Source organism: Mobula hypostoma, chromosome 1 (assembly GCF_963921235.1).
Source record: "Mobula hypostoma chromosome 1, sMobHyp1.1, whole genome shotgun sequence".
In the NCBI taxonomy this organism is placed as follows: domain Eukaryota; kingdom Metazoa; phylum Chordata; class Chondrichthyes; order Myliobatiformes; family Myliobatidae; genus Mobula; species Mobula hypostoma.
The window spans coordinates 154,950,548-154,968,399 of record NC_086097.1 but is presented as its reverse complement, the minus strand read 5'-3'; the positions used below and the strand labels follow the sequence as shown (position 1 = coordinate 154,968,399).

Sequence of the window (17,852 nt, the reverse complement as noted above, 5' to 3'; positions counted from 1 at the left end):
AAAGATGATGCCCAGACTATGCTTTTACCATGCTCGCTTTGATAGAAACACTAGGAAGTGCCAACTGCCGAGCAGCTTCGACAGTGCCAGCGCATCAGGACATCAGAGTTCTGTCAACATAATGGGTTCCAGCTGCCAGGGTTGTCTACTGTTCATTATGGACACCCTTTCAGTGCGACACTTCCTGTGAGACATGGGTGCTGATGTGAATGTGCTGTCAGCATTGCCTATTGATGAGAAAGCAAAGAGCGACAAAACCTCGCTGGAGCCCGCCAACAGCAGCACGATCCAGACTTACGGGACAGATCGAGAACACTGCTTCAGTGGGCAATGATACACATGGGACTTTGTCCTGGCTAAAGTGGCTAGACCTCTGCTTGGCACAGATTTCCTGTGTGCCCAAGGGCTGTTAGTCTGTCTTAAGAACTGCCGGCTTGTGGATGTCAATGTTGTTACCCTGCTTTCCCAGTAAGTTCCCCACAACGACTCTGTCAAATGCATGAACCACCACATGTGAGTTTACTCGAATGCTGGGCAAATTCTGCGACCTCACCAAGCCCACATTCTCAACTATAGTTGCAAAACATGGGGTTGAGCAGTACACTTCTACAATCGGCCCACCAGTCCAAGCCCGCGTGTGTAGACTGGACCCAGAAAAGCCGGCAACCGCGATGGCTGTTTTCCAATGTGGGAAGACCATAGTATGCCAGTGGAATAGCCCCTGGGCTTCACCCCTCCATATGGTCCCTCAATCTGAGGGTAGTTGCTGCCCATGCGGTGATTTCTGATGTCTTATCGAGGCTATCATTCCCAGTCGTTACCTGGTCCCACACCTTAATTTTTTCCAAAGTCAATCTAGTTAGGGATTACCATCAGGTGCCTGTGTGCTCGGAGGACATTCTCAAAACAGCTGTCATGGGCCTGCGGTTGGCTGACATTAAGTTTGTGAAGGCTACGGTTTCTCTCCTGTGCAATATCTCAACCGGTCGCCCTTGCCCCATTGTGCCCACAAACTGGAGAAGGACTGATTTTGACTCCATACGTGGCCTCTCACATCTGGGCTGGAAGGCCTCACAGAAACGGGGTGCACTAAAGTTTGTTTGGCACAGTCGCAGAAAGGATGTGCATGATTGGACTGCAGCTTGTGTGGAGTGCCAGCGGGCAAAAATTAACTGTCATGTTCAGGCACCATTAGCACCTTTTCATGTCCTTGAGCGAAGGTTTGACCATGTCAATGTGGACCTTGTTGGTCCTCTTCCCCCCTCCTGCAGTTTCGCGCACATCCTTACCATGATGGACCGTACCACCGGGTAGACAGAGGTCGTCCCTCTGACGGCGGCCGCAGATGTGGCTCAGTGTTTATCAGCACGTGGGTTGCTCGGTTTGGCACCCCATCTGATATTTCCTCTAACCGCGGTCCCCAATTCATTCTGAACGCTGGGCTGTGATGGCACAGAATCTTAGTGTTAGGATATCTCACTCCACAGCTTATCACCTGCAGTCCAATAGCCTATCCGAGCAGCTTCACCACTCCTTAAAGGCTGTTCTGAGGACTTCCCTGACCGATGAGTGCTGGCATGATTGGCTCTCATGGGCCCTGTTGGGGCTCAGAACAGCTCCAAAGGAGGACCTGCAGTTGTCTGAAGCTGAGTTGGTAAACGGGCAGCTATTAAGAGTACCAGATGATTTAATTCCTGATGTCATGACTGTCTGGTCAACCTCTCAGCAGCGTTCCACCCTTCTCAGTAAATTCAATTCTTTTTCACCTGTTCCTACCTTCCACCATGGTGTACAGCACTCTTGGGTCCCTGTTGACCCACATTCCGCCTCAATTGTTTTCATCTGCCATGACGCCCACCAACATCCTCCAAGGTCGCATTATGACGGCTCATTCTGCATTATGAAACAGGGAGAAAAGACTTTAATCACCAATAAGAGGGGTAAACCTGAACGTATTTTGGTAGATCGCCTTAAACCGGCCCACCAAGCTTTGGAGTGTTCCGCTGCCATGCCCCTGGCGTCACAACATGACCATGAGTGTGTCAATACACCTCTGGACGAGCCAGAGGCACCTGTGGTTCCGCCACCCACAGAACACTGGATCCGAGCCGGGCGGCTTGTCTGAGCTCCAGACAGGCTCACAATGCTGGTTTTAGTGAATTCTGGGGGGTCCTGTGTAGGGTAACGTCAATGGGAGAAATGTACCTAATTCACAACCACTGACATTGCGTTGCTGGTTTGATGTCATGACATCAGTATGTAAAAGGTTTTTAGCACACTTTTATTGTGTAGGTTTTGGAGTTCAATAAAATGTGTTACAGGTTTTGTTAAACGTAAAACACCTCACTTCATTTTACTTGCGGAAACTTATAGTGACGGTTCTCTCTACTGACAATGCGGATCCAATAAATGAGTGAGATGTTGTCTTATTAGCTAGGAAGGAATGGTTCTCCAGCATGGCCAGGAAATTAGGCATAGATACCAGGATTCAATTTCCACATCGTGCTTTCAATGATAAAATAGTCTTAAACATATATCTCTTCATTTCGGTGATAACTGATTGAAAATATATGTTTCCTGGAATAAAATGCAGAAACCACCACTTGCAACTGAATATTTATGTTCAGTGTGAGTGGCATTGGTGTGTTTGACATAATATCAGTGCTTTAAATTAATGAGTTTACTCTGCACGGCACCTTTTGGGGTTTTGTCAGGAAAATTAGTTTATTGTGTCTGGGTGCCAACAGCACTGCTCATTCCCAGGATTACTCAGTTTACATTATGTAGCTGAAGATGTGGACTTCCGCTGAGGTAGGCCCCACATCCATTGCCTTGTATCCTTTGTCTTCTTAATCCCAACTACAGAACAGACCCAACCAACTATCAATCTCACCACCCACCATCGGCTCAGCCTAGTCACCTGCCCGCCACGATTCCCAATCATCCAAAAAAAGTAAAACAAAAGGTGCAATGCCATCTCACTCGCACCTGAAACCAACCAACCTTCCATTTTCTGCTTCTTCTTTGAATTGAAAAAATCTTCATGGTTTCAACTTAATTTTCTTTTTTGTTGTGCAGGGTTTGACCTAATGGAGCTGTTCCACGTGAGAAGCATTATTGAAGTGAGGAATGGAGGATATGTTCGCCTTGGAAAAATGCCCATAGTTCAAATGACAAAGTAAGTGACAGAACAAGCTGCAGCCTTGATGTCAATTTGTTCCATTCCACTTACCCACTTCAGAGTAAACCACTCCATTCCACTGAATAACAGCAGCAGCACTTCACTTTTATACATCTTACTGAACATCTTTTCACTCTACCTCTCAGCGTTCTGTAGTATTGTATAAGGATAACTGCCTTGCACACTGCTGGAGTCCGATGGATACAGAAGTGTGCTGGAAGCTGCTGTGCTGTAAACAGATGTCATTGTAAAGTCTCACAGTCTGACGCTTCATCCTGCTCCTATAGTTCACAGAGACAGTGTAATTAGTGTCGCGGCCTCACTGCTCAAGTGGCTGGCTTGCATTCCTGACCACGGTTGTTGTTTGCGTGGAATTTGCATATTTCCTGTGACTGTGTGGGTTCCCCCCACTGGTCCATTTTCCAATGACATTCCACAGACTGGGTAGATTCATTGCTCCCTGTAATTTGTTCCTCTTGTAGGTGGGTGCCAGGGGAGGGGTGGGAGTTATTGGGTACCCAAGAGAGAATTCTTGTACAGAAATAAATGGGGGAATGAGACTGACAGAAATGCTGTAAAGTCCAGCATAGACTCTATTATGGCGAGCCAAAACCATCAGCACTTGGTGGTCAGCTGAAACCAATCCCAGACTGGCTTTTGCTGATTGGTCGTTGTCCCATCAAGGACTCAATTGAACTGGGGTAAACCACTTAAATAGTTGTTCTGGGGAGTGGGAGTGTGAGTTTGAGTCGAGTTTTGAGACTGGTGTAGTTTTACTGAGTAAGGATTATTTTGAATTACAGTTTGTTCTGGCGATGTGTCTCATCAGAAGATGTAGGCGAGCAAGCACAACAGAATCTATATATGGAATGGTCTTCTATTGTCAAAAGTGAATATGAGGGAAAACTCCATTGTAAAAGGATGTAAAACAGCTATCTCCCCTCCAAGAGAAAGAAGAAATCATAGTGAATATTTTCCAACCTTCCATTCAATTCAAGCTTAATTGTCATTCAACCGTACATGAATACTCATGAATACAGCCAAACAAGATAGCGTTATTCTGGGGTCAAGATGCAAAGCACAGAGCCAACAGTCTCACACAGCACAAAGCACACACATGATAGTAAGCACTAATGGTATCACAATCCCGCAGTAAGAGTCAAAAAGGTGTGCCAGTGTCAAAATGGCAGAGCAGACCTGGTAACAGGCAGTTCACTTTTTGACAGTTGACCAGGTTAAGATTCATCCAAAAAGTGCGAGCCTGGGTCATATTGTATTAGACATTGTCCTTTTCCCTCACTTGTCCTGTGTTCAAATTCATCCAGACTGACTGAATGAAATCTCTTCTGTCACTGTACTACTTGCATCATATATTTCTTTGCACATCTCTGAAGACTGCTTCAGAAATCTCCCCTGCCACACCTCCCCCCACCGATGAAAGGAAAACTGCTCTCGGTATTCTGCCAATAAGGCAGCATTGGTGGAAAAATAGAGGTGACGTAATTGGGAGAAGAGAGGTTAACAGCCTTTAAATTACAGAGAGATGAAAAGCTTCCTCAACCTAGAACTCCCCTGGATTTGTCTTATGTGCTTCTAACTCTCCCACTTGCATCTGTACTTTTCTCCCAATATCCACATGGAGATCATCAACTTTTCGTAGTTCAGTTGTGAATTCATTGACCTGAAATATTACCTTTGTTTTCTAAACTTCAGGTGCTGCCTGATCTTCCCAGTATTTACAACATCCATTGTTTCTATTTTAGATTTCCAACAAGCGGAATATTTTTCTTTTGCACTAATTTGAGCCCAGTATTGGTATTAAGTGGAACATTTTAAAAATGAAGTACAGGGCCTTCTCGGTGTTTTACAGTTCTTTGTCTTACCAGGAATATTTGTTATTGAACTAAGTGTCTAAAACAAAGGCATCCTACTGCAAATAAAATTAAGATGTTTAACACACTGGTCTGAATTATGAATGTAATATTCACTCCCGAAAGTGCTTTTAATGATTGAGGAACTAAAGCTGGTATATTTATTGATACTGTGTATAAACATATACTGTGGCGGCTCGCCCAGGCAGCAAGCGAACTGGCTCCAGCAGTCGCCGGCAAGCCCGCAGCCAGCGGCAACCGAGAGGACTCTGAGTGCGGGGCAGACCTTGGCCTGGAAGCCGACGTCGCTTCTGTCTCGCAAAGAGCAGGGGTTGCTGAGAGTGGGTTACTTAAGTGTGCGCCGATTCAAACAGTAAACAGTTCAACCCAACCCTGCTCGCGTCAGTGTGTTGTTTTCACTCGTAGTGTATCAGCGCGACTACATTGGTGACCCCGACGGTCCAGCGGCATCCGTGGCTCCTGGAAAAGGGTGGCAGCAGGTTCTCCCCGGGCGGACTGCCTGGCTATGTTTAGGGGGTATGTTCGTGCCCGGGTGAACATTGAAAAGGAATACGCACAGTCCATGGCGACCGTAGAGGTGTTCCGGGACCGTTGAGCTCCGTGGGGTGTAAATGCCATCATTGATGAGGATGGCAATATATTGGTTTAACATGTATTGTCTGTTTGTAGTGTAGTAAATATGTTAGTCACTGGTTTTGTAAATATTGTATAGCACCGACATTTGTAATAAAGAATTTTGTTCAAAAAAAAGCATGATCGACTCAGCTCTGCAGAATGCAGTTTCCCTTAAACTGCCAACCTTCTGGACCACCCAACCCCTGGTCTGGTTTGAGCAAGCGGAGGCCCAGTTCCAGGTCAGGCAAGTTGTCTCAGATGCCACCAGGTATTACTACGTGGTGGGCGCCCTCGACCAGGAGACATCGAGCTGCGTTATTGACTTTCTGCGTCAGCCCCCGGCAACAGACAAGCATGAGGCACTCAAGGCCCTGTTAATCCGCATGTTTAGCCTCTCCCGCCACGAACGGGCCGCGCGGTTACTACATATAGACGGCCTGGGCGACCGCGCACCATCAGCCCTGATGAGCGACATGCTAACACTGGCAGATGGCCATAAGCCTTGCCTGCTGTTTGAACAGATCTTCTTGGAGCAAATGCCAGAAGACATCCGCCTCCTGCCAGCAGATGAAGACTTCAGAGACCCGCACGGACATGCTTTGGCGCGGCAAACAAATTGGCGGAACCACCATCAGAATTAGTGCTGTGGCACGGCCGAAAGCCCAGCCCTCTCACACCCCAGCAGTGGAGCACCGAGCACCCACACCAAGGGACGTCACCACTTCTGAGTCTTGGTGTTTTTATCATCAATGGTGGGTTCCAGGGCCCGCCACTGCTGACTGCCATGCTCGTTCCAGGGAAATGCCAGGATCAGCCGTCACTGATGGCTATGGCGGCTGGTCGCCGTGATAGCCTCCTCTACATTTGGGACAAGCTCTCCAGGTGAAGATTCCTGGTGGACACGGGGGCAGAAATCAGTGTTGTACCCCCCTCGAGCCACGATACCCGAACTAGAAGAACAGGACCAGAACTTACGGCAGCCAACAGCAGCATCATCCGCACCTACGGCACAAGAACCATCCCCTTGCAGTTCAGTTCCAGCCACTTTACATGGACATTTACGCTGGCCGCAGTGTCACAGCCATTGCGAGGTGCAGACTTCCTCCGTCTGCACTGCCTGCTCGTGGATTTGAAGGGACGATGATTGGTCGATGTGAAGACATTCCAGACTTCCTCCCTCAGTGAGGCCAGGTTACCGGCCCCGCACCTGGACTCCATCACTTATTCCGACAACGAGTTCGCCAGAGTGTTATCGTAGTTCCCATCTATCATCATGCCACAGTTTTCATCAATAGACCCCAAGCACGGCGTGATGCACCACATCCCCACACAGGGACCTCCCCTTCATGCCCGGGCCCGCAGGCTACCGCCCGACAAGCTCCGCCTCGCGAAGGAGGAATTCAAGGTGGAGGAGATGGGGATTGTGCAGCGTTCCGACAGCCCGTGGGCCTCCCCACTCCATATGGTGCCCAAGTCCACGGGAGGGTGGAGACCGTGCGGCAACTATCGGAGGCCAAACGATGCCACCACGTCCGATCGCTATCCGGTACCACACATCCAGGACTTTACGGCCAACCTGCACGGGGCGCGCATCTTTTCGAAGATTGACCTGGTCCGAGGGTATCATCAGATCCCAGTCCACCCGGATGATGTACCCAAGACGGCCCTCATTACCCCCTTTGGCCTGTTCGAGTTCCTCAGGATGCCGTTCGGGCTCAAAAATGTGGCGCAGACTTTCCAGCGCTTGATGGACGCAGTAGGGCGAGATCTGGACTTTTTGTTCATCTACCTGGATGACATACTTATCGCCAGCCTCTCCCGCCAGGAACATCTAGCACATCTACACCTGCTCTGCCGCCGCCTAAGCGACTATGGCCTGGCTATCAACTCCGCCAAGTGCCAGTTCGGCCTGTCCGCCATTGACTTCTTGGGACACCGGATCGACCGCCATGGAGCTGTTCCTCTGCCGGCAAAAGTTGAGGCCATCTGCCAATTCGCCCAATTTGTTGGAATGGTTAACTTTTACCACTGTTTCCTGCCCTCGGTGGCCCGGATCATGTGGCCCCTTTTTTGCTTGATGTCCGGCAAGGTCAAAGAGGTCACTTGGACAGAGGAGGCGACGGCAGCTTTCGAACAAGCCAAGAACACGCTAGCAAATGCCATGTTCCTAGTCCACCCCAGGTCGACGTCCCAACTGCCCTCACTGTGGATGCCTCCGATGCGGCAGTTGGCGGCATGCTCAAGCAGCTCATCGAAGGCCAGTGGAAGCCGCTTGCCTTCTTCAGCTGACACCTACGCCCCCCGGAACTTAAGTACAGCGCTTTTGACAGGGAGCTGCTGGCCCTGTACCTTGCCATCTGGCACTTCAGGTACTTCCTGGAGGGGAGAGAGTTCACGGTCTGCACAGACCACAAGCCCCTCACTTTCGCATTTGCCAAAATGTCGGACCTGTGGTCAAGCCGCCAACAACGCCATCTGTTGTACATCTCGGAGTTTACCACCACGATCAAGCACATCTCGGGGAAGAACAACGTAGTGGCAGATGCACTGTCATGAACCTCCGTCCAATCAGTGTACTCTCTGTCTCCGGGGGTGGATTATGCGACGTTAGCTGAGGCACAACAGCTGAACGGAGAGATGCTGGCGTACTGAACCACAGTCTCAGGACTCCGCCTCGAAGACATACCCATTGGGCCCGAAGGTAAGAAGCTCCTTTGCGATGTGTCCACCAGGCAACCTCGGCCCATTGTCCCGACTGCTTGGAGGCGCCGCGTTTTTGACACCTTGCACGGTTTAGCCCACCCTTCCATCCAGGCGACCATCCGGCTGATCGCAGACAGGTTTGTGTGGCACGGCCTACGCAAGCAGGTTGAGCACTGGGCCAGGACATGCACGCACTGTCAAACATCCAAAATCCAGAGGCACGTGAGGGCCCCACTGCAACCCTTCCAGCCGACACATAGGAAGTTTCAACATATCCACGTAGACATCGTCGGCCTGCTGCCGGTTTTGAGAGGAGCGAGATATCTGTTCACCATGGTGGACAGGTTCACGAGGTGGCCGGAAGCTGTCCCACTCGCTGACACGGCCGCGGAGACATGCGCCAGAGCCCTGATTACCACCTGGGTGGCACGATTCGGACTCCCAGCCCACGTCACTTCAGACAGAGGTGTACAGTTCACATCGGCTTTGTGGTCTGCACTGGCACAACTCCTCAGAACCCAGCTCCACCGAACGACTGCTTACCACCCGCAGTCTAACGGCCTGGTGGAATGTTTCCACAGGCACTTGAAGTCGGCCCTGATGGCACGCCTCTGAGGGCCAGACTAGGTGGACGAACTCCCCTGGGTGCTGCTTGGTATCCACACGGCACCCAAGGAGGACCTGGCCGCATCATCGGCCGAACTGGTTCACGGTGCCCGCTCACAGTTCCCGGTGAGTTTGTGCCAGCACCCCGTGGCCCGGAGGACACATCTGCTGGGGTCCTAACTAAACTCCAGGAGCGGCTTGGAACACTTGCTCCAGTCCCGACATCCTACCACGGAACAACATCTTTCGTGCCCAGGGACCTACAATAGAGCAAGTATGTTTTCATTCGCCGAGGCACGCACAGACCACCCCTGCAGCGACCATACGAGGGACTCTACAAGGTGGTGCACCATAATGGAGCGACCTGCGTTCTCGACATCGGTGGTCGGGACGAGACTTTTACCATTGACTGTCTCAAACCGGCGCATCTGGATCTTGAACGCCTGGTTGCGGTACCGCCCCGACGACGTCGAGGCCGACCACCTAAAAGAAGTGAGAGTGTGCAGGCTGTGGACTCTGCACGTCCTATCGCCGGATCTGGGGGGGGGGGGGGGTCATGTGGCGGCTCGCCCACGCTTCAAGCGAACTGGCTCCAGCAGTCGCCGGCGAGCCCGCAGCCAACAGCAACCAAGAGGACTCTGAGTGCGGGGCAGACCTTGGCCCGGAAGCCGATGTCGCTTCTGCCCCGCAAAGAGCGGGAGTTGCTGGGAGCGGGCACTTAAGCGCGCGCCGATTCAAACAGTAAACAGTTCAACCCAACTAGTGTGTTGTTTTCAGTCGTAGCCTATCAGCGTGACTACAATACTAGCTATGTTGATTTGTAACAATGGATATACTGTCTACTAACAACATCTGAAGACGTGAAAGGGTCCAGCACAGATTATACTTCTCAATGTTCTGATAGGGTCTCACCCTATCAGAGCTAGTCCCTTTGTTCTACCTATTCCCCTCAACCTCACTAACACACCACCCCGCCACTGAAAATCGATGTGTTCTTTGTTTGTTCTCTTTCTCTCTCTCTCTCTCTGACTCTCACTCTCTCTTTCACTCTGTCTCTCACTCACTCTCACACTCTCTCATTTTCTTTCTCACTCTCTGTAACCAAAGACTACTCATTCACCCGGTATTTTGACATACCACAGGCTCTCTCCCTAATAAGAGAAAAAGGGGTGACGCGTTTCACCAGCTCGCTGCTTATGATCTTCCGTTTCCCACAACACACCAGGAGGCGGCACCGGCCTCAAGTCCGCCCACCTCCAGAGCCACGAAAATCCGGCATTCTAAAGGTGCGCTAGTCTTCCAGGCCACGTCCTTGGCATATCGAAAAGCAGCCGGTCGTAAGACCCTGAGAGCAGGTCCCATTTCCGCAAAGAACCGAAGTCAGCATGTAACTCCTGGTCAGGGTCTTCAAAAGAACCCAGAAAAGGAAAAAAGGAGATATTAAAGATAGAAATAGAGCTGTTTCTGAAAATGCAAGCAAAGATGTAGCCTTTAGGTGCCTTCATTCTTAGCTCCGCCCTCTGTATGTTTGTGTGTGTTTAAAGCAGTGGGACACCAAAGTGATTCCTGGGATGAAAGTATTATAAGGGGTAAAGTTGAAAAGGTTGGAACAAGATACTTTGGTGTTTAGAAGAATAGGAACTGATCTTATTCAAACCAAAATTATGAAGAACTTGATCAAATAAATATTAAGAAAATACTTTTTCCTCATGGGGGAATCCAAAACTAGGTGAAAGGTAGTTCAGAATAATTATTCATCCATTTAAAATGGAAATAAGATTGAATTAGTGTGGGCATGTGGCGAAGTGGTTAACGCATTGGACTAGTGACCTGAAGGTCTTGAGTTCGAGCCCCAGCCGAGGCAATGTATTGTGTCCTTGAGCAAGGCACTTAATCACACATTGCTCTGCGACGACACTGGTGCCAAGCTGTATGGGTCCTAATGCCCTTCCCTTGGATAACGTTGGTGTCGTGGAGAGGGGAGACTTGCAGCATGGGCAACTGCTGGTCTTCCATGCAACCTTGCCCTTGTCGTGGAGAGTGAAGACTTTCCAGGCACAGATCCATGGTCTCGCAGGACTAACGGATGCCTTTACTTAATAAGATTGAATTATTTTTCTGAAGTTCATACATCTTTATAGATAGACCATAAGATATGGGAGTAAAATTAGGCCATTCAGTCCATCAAATCTGTTCTGTGATTCAATCAAGGCTGATTTATATTTTCTCTCAACACCATTCTCTTACCATCTCCCCATAACCTTTGACACCCTTACTAATTAAGTTCCTACCTGCCTCTGCTTTAAATAAACCCAATGACTTGGCTGCCACAGCTGTGTGGGCAATGAATTCCACAGATTCTCCTTTATTTCTGCTCTATTCCGAACTGTGCCCTCTGTGGTGATATGATGTGTCAGAACGTGATTGGAGAGAGTTCTGAGCATGTGCAGAAATGATAGAATGATCAAGAACATGGCTTGGTAAAAATGTGATTTGGTTTTGTTGCTGTAAATAAAAGTTCTAATTCTTCCAGAGTATGATTCTTTATTGTTAACCAACGGTACGTATAAATATGAAAAACACAACACGGTGTCAGAAGTCGGTCTGGAAGAATAATACGTTCGCTAACACGGAAGAAGCGAAGATAAGGGAACTAGGGCTTTACTCCCTGGAGAGAAGGAGAAGGAGAGGAGACATGATAGAGGTACTTTTACTTTATACTTTATTGTCGCCAAACAATTGGTACTAGAAGGTACAATCATCACAGCGATATTTGGTTCTGCGCTTCACACTCCTGGATTACAAATATTAAATATTACAGATATTAAAATAGTTAAAATTAGTAAATATTAAAAATTTAAATTATAAATCATAAATAGAAAATAGAAAAATGGGAAGTAAGGTAGTGCAAAAACACTGAGAGGCAGGTCCGGATATTTGGAGGGTACGGCCCAGATCTGGGTCAGGATCCATTCAGCAGTCTTATTGCAGTTGGAAAGAAGCTGTTCCCAAATCTGGCCATACGAGTCTTCAAGCTCCTGAACCTTCTCCCGGAGGGAAGAGGGACGAAAAGTCTGTTGGCTGGATGAGTCGTGTCCTTGATTATCCTGGCACTGCTCCAACAGCATGCGGTGTAAAGTGAGTCCACAGACGGAAGGTTGGTTTGTGTGATGTGCTGTGCTGTGTTCACGATCTTCTGCAGCTTCTTTCGGTCTTGGACAGGACAACTTCCATACCAGGTTGTGATGCACCCCAGAAGAATGCTTTCTACAGTGCATCTATAAAAATTAGTCGGGGTTTTAGGGGACAGGCCAAATTTCTTTAGTTTTCTCAGGAAGTAAAGGCGCTGGTGGGCCTTCTAGGCAGTGAACTCTGCTTGGTTGGACCAAGTCAGGTCATTTGTGATATTGACCCCGAGGAACTTAAAGCTTTTGACCTGTTCCACTTGCGCACCACCGATGTAAATTGGGTCGTGCGGTCCACTACTCCTTCTGAAGTCAACAACCAATTCCTTCGTCTTGCTGACATTGAGGGATAGGTTATTGTCTTCGCACCATGCCACCAGGTTCTTAATTTCCTTTCTGTACTCAAACTCATCATTACCTGAGATACGGCCTACAATTGTTGTGCCATCAGCAAACTTATATATTGAGTTTGATGGAAACTTGGCTGCACAATCATGGGTGTACAGTGAGTACAGCAGGGGGCTGAGTACACAGCCTTGTGGGGCACTGGTGCTCAGAGTGATTGTAGAGGAGAGCTTGTCCCCTATTTTTACACCCTGGGTCCTGTCTGTGAGGAAGTTGAAGATCCAGCTGCAGATCTGAGTGCTAAGGACCAGTTCCAGAGCTTAGGAATCAGTTTATTTGGAACAATAGTATTAAAGGCAGAGCTGTAGTCAATGAAAAGGAGCCTTACGTATGCGTCTTTATTCTCCAGGTGTTCTAAGGAGGAATGTAGGGCCAGAGAGGTGGCATCTGCCGTTGACCTGTTGCTCCGGTAGGTGAATTGCAAAGCGTCGAGGTTGACCGGTAGGCTTTGGTTGATGTGTGCCAAAACCAATCTCTTGAAGTACTTCATAGCAATTGATGTCAGAGCCACAGGTCGACAGTCATTCAGGCATACCACCTTGCTCTTCTTCAGCATTGGGATTATCGTTGCCTTCTTAAAACATGAGGGGATCTTAGACTGAAGCAAGGAGCAGTTGAAGATGTCAGCAAACACTCCAGCTAGCTCGTTTGCACAGGCCCGGAGAACCCCTCCTGGGACGCCATCTGGGCCCGTTGCCTTCCTTGGACTTATCTTCAGGAAGGCCCTTCTAACGTCCTCCTCGGTGACGATGAATCTCGATGCCACCAGGTCCAGTTCATCCGGAGGGAGCGGGACGCTCCTCTTCTGTTTGAATCTTGCGTAGAATATGTTATGTTCATCAGGAAGAGAAGCACCACAGTTATTGATATTCCCAGCTTTTTCTTTGCGCCCAGTGATCTCATTTAGACCCTGCCATAGTCTACTGGCATCCCTTTGGTTAGCCTGGGCTTCCAACTTGGCTTGATATTGCCTCTTAGCGCCCTTAATGGCTTTCCGGAGCTCACGCCTGGATTCCGTGTAGCGACTGGTATCCCCGGACCTAAAAACCACAGCCCTAGCCTTTAAAAGGGACTTGACCTCATAATTCATCCAATGTTTCTGGTTAGGGAGTACCCGGATCGTCTTGCGAGACACACAGTCCTCCGTGTATTTCCAAATAAAGTCCGTGACAGCTGAGGCATACTCATTGAGGTTAGCTGCCGAGTCCTTGAATTCTAACCAGTCCACCGGTTCAAAGCAGTCATGGAGGACCTCATCCATTTCCTCCGTCCAACGCGACCGTACTTTTGTCACCGTGACCTCCCGCTTCAGTTTCTGTTTGTAAGCCGGGAGGAGGAGTACAACCTGATGGTCCGATTTTCCAAAGTGAGGTCGTGGGACGGAATGGTAGGCATCCTTGACTGCAGTGTAGCAGTGGTCAAGTATATTCGGGCCTCTAGTGGGGTAGGAGACATGTTGGTATAACTTTGGCAGTGCCTTTCTGAGGTTGGCCTTGTTAAAGTCCCCGACTGTAATGAGCAAATCCATTACAGTCTCAAGTTCACTGATGTTGGCATACAATATGTTCAGAGCACACTCCAAGTCTGCCTGTGGGGGGAATGTAGACCGCTGTCAGTATGATCGAGGTGAATTCCCATGGCAGATAGTAGGGATGACAGTTCACCGACAGGTGCTCCAGGTCCGGGCTGCAGGAGCTTGTCGGTACCACTGTGTCCGAGCACCACCAGTGTTGATCAGTAGGCAGACACCACCTACCCTCGTCTTGCCCGAAGACGCCGTGCAGTCCATCCGATGGATCGAAAATCCCTCCGGTCGGATGGCACAGTCGGTGGTGGCAGGGGAGAGCCAGGTCTCGGTGAAACAGAATACACAGCAGTTCTGCATCTCCCTGCAGTAGGTGAGTCTCCCTTTAAGATCATCCACCTTGTTCCCTATAGCTTGCACATTAGCTAGTAGGATGGTGGACATAGGGACCCTGAAAGCCCCTCAGCTTCAATCTGACCAGCAGCCCAGGTCTTTTCCCACGCTTCCTCGGTAAGTAGTGCATCTTTCCAGGTCTCCATCGGTGCAGTGTGTTGTTGACAGCTCTTTGAGGTTGGTGGACGCATCCCGAGGGGATCGATCGGCGGGTCGTGTCGTCGGGCGCTCTGGGTCAGGCCGAGTGACGTGGGAGGCTCCACTGCCACTTCCAGCTGCAGTGGGCCCGGGCTGTCGATTGGATCGGGCCCCAAAGCTGACACTTAATCCTGGAGGGCCGGGCTCCTGGCTGAAACAAGTCCTTAAGCTGAATCACAGTTGCGGAGGCCTCCACTCCGTCGAGCCTCGGGCTCGATTTCCGAGGTCGGCGGCGGAGGCCTCACTTCCGGCAACTGTGGATGGCCACCAGCGGGGTTTTACAATGGTCGCTCTGGGTAAGCGTCTGGGGCACCTTTGAGGTCTCTGCCATCACTTCTGTGTGGTCGTCTGCTCCAGAGAGGTGCTGGTCGGAATGGGCCGTGTCTGCAAGCTCTCCGGCACGGTCTTAGACCGCGGGTCTCCGGGAACGTTGTGCGCCTCGTTGGTCGGGTCCTGGTGCGGTCCGGAGTTTAAGAAGCAGTTCTGGCGCGGTGGTCTCCAGCTGGGTCAGTAGCTTCGCCAGGGTGTTTTTGATCTTGATCTTGCTAAATTGGAGGTTTAGAAAGGTTTCTCGGGTATAGGATAGTGGAGAGGGCAGTTTGCTCCGGAGAGCTCGCGCAAAGTCGCCAGTCACCGGCGCCACCTATAAAAAAAAAATACAAGGTATTAAGAGGAATAGATAGAGTGGACAGCCAGCGCCTATTCCCCAGGGCACCACTGCTCAATACAAGAGGACATGGCTTTAAGGTAAGGGGGTGGGAAGTTCAAGGGGGATATTAGAGGAAGGTTTTTTACTCAGAGAGTGGTTGCTGCGTGGAATGCACTGCCTGAGTTAGTGGTGGAGGCGGATACACTAGTGAAATTTATGAGACTACTAGACAGGTATACGGAGGAATTTAAGTTGGGGGGTTATATGGGAGGCAGGGTTTAAGGGTCGGCACAACATTGTGGGCCGAAGGGCCTGTACTGTGCTGTACTGTTCTATGTTCTATAATCGAAGGAAAAAGAGTTTGAACTGTTTTGGTGTTTGCTAACAGTTTTAAAAATGGAAGGTTTGCAACCTCAACCAACACTTCAGCTGACTGGGAACTTAGCTGAGAACTGGAGAAAATTTAAGCAGCGTTTTGAAATATATTTATCAGCGATCGAAGCTGATGGAAAATGGGGAAAAAAACGAAAGCTGCGCTTCTACTCCACATAGTAGGTGATGATGCAATTGAGGTATATAATCACTTTGTTTTTGAAGATGGAGTTAATTTAAATTTGAAGTCGATAATGGACAAATTTGAAGCATTTTGTATACCGAAGAGTAACATGACGTAGGAGCGGTATAACTTTTTCAAATGTACGCAGAGAGCTGCTGAAACAATTGATCAATATGTTACTGAATTGAGACACCAGAGCAAAACATGAGAGTTTGCAGAATTGACAGACTCTCTTATTAAAGACAGAACTGTTTGTGGCATTCGGGATAGTGGTCTGAGAGAAAGACTGTTAAGAGAACAAGATTTAGACTTGGGAAAAGCTTTGATGCTCTGCAAAGCTTCGGAAACTGTGATGTCACAGGCTAAAGAACTTTTCATTAAAAACTACAACGTAGATGCTGTGGGGAACTGTGAAAATATTAGAAAAAGTAAAAAAGTAACGACAAAACCGACAGAGAGCAAGACGTCATCCGAGATAAAAAAGCCATGTGATCGCTGTGAGTGGCCGCACTGGCCTAAACAGTGTCCAGAATGTGGGAAAATGTGCAACACCTGTGGTAAGAGTAATCATTTTTCATGCTGTTACAGAGGTAGAATGAAAATAAAACAAGTAAATGCAGTGCTTGAAAATGAACTTGAGTTTTATATAGAAGTGCTTTGTGAAAACAAACAAAGTAAGAATGACTGGACTATTCCACTGCAAGTGAACCAAAACAATATTCTGTTTAAACTTGATACTGGAGCACAAGTAAATGTTCTTGCAGAATATGAGTTTAATGCACTAAAGTCAAGACTAAAGTTACAGAAGACAAATATTAAAGTGACTGGGTATTCAGGTACAGACATTCCAGTTAAAAGGAACATGTGTGGCAGAAGTATCACACAAAAATATTGTGCACATGCTTTCATTTGTAGTGGTGCCAAAGAATGTACAGTCAATACCGGGTTTATCTGCCTGTGAGGGATTGAATTTGGTGAAAAGTGTTATAGTCATTTTAACATTTTATCATTCCTTAATGCATGCATTACTAAATGACAATAAAAGAGGACTGTGTGTCGTCATAATCATAATAATAGTCCTGGACAGTGACACAGAGTCAGAATACAGTGACCTGATGAAAGAGTATGAAGACTTGTTCAAAGGGCTTGGTTGTCTTCCAGGAGAGCACACAAATTAAAATCGACAACACAGTGCAACCCATAGTACATCCATGTAGAAAAGTATCTTTTGCATTACGTCATCAACTGAAAACAGAGCTTGACAGAATAGAACGGCTAGGAGTCATAAAAAAAATGATGAACCGACTAATGAAAACTGAGGATTTCCTTAGATCCAAGAGACTTGAATCGAGCCGTTAAGAGAGAGCATTTCAAATTGCCTACTCATGAAGAAATTATGTCACTGTTTGCTAATGCAAAGTACTTTAGTAAATTAGATGCATCTTCTGGATTCTGGCAACTTAAACTAGATGAACGGAGTTCAAAGTTGTGTACCTTTAATACTCCTTTTGCCAGATACTGTTTTCTTAGGCTTCCATTTGGAATTGCATCAGCTCCTGAAGTGTACCATAAAACCATTCACATGCTATATGAGCACATGGAGGGCGTGGATACTTCCATGGACAATATTATTGTTTGGGGATCATCTAAACGAGAGCATGCTGCCAGAGTCAGACAAGTCTTTGACGCAACACGCAAGGCAAACCTGAAGTTGAGTAAAGGCAAATGTCAGCTAGGAATGACTGAACTTACCTTTGAGGGTGATATCATCAGCAATGAGGGTGTGTGTCCTGATCCATTGAAGGTTTCTGCTATTGAGAACATGCCAAGACCGCAATGTAAAAAGGATGTTCAAAGGTTCATGGGAAGGATCAACTACATGGGAAAATCCATACCCAATCTTTCGGAACAGCTTGCTCCATTGGGGCAGCTAACAGAAAAGAG

General features: G+C 48.3%; 1 protein-coding gene across 1 annotated transcript in view; it reads left to right on the top strand.

Annotated features, from left to right (window-relative positions):
- Positions 1-17,852, top strand: part of col22a1 (collagen, type XXII, alpha 1) — a 328,136-nt gene that overhangs the window by 94,682 nt on the left and 215,602 nt on the right. Inside the window, exon 5 of the mRNA XM_063048837.1 lies at positions 3,079-3,178. Coding sequence (XP_062904907.1) covers positions 3,079-3,178 — 100 coding nt within the window. The remainder of the gene's footprint in view (positions 1-3,078; positions 3,179-17,852) is intronic.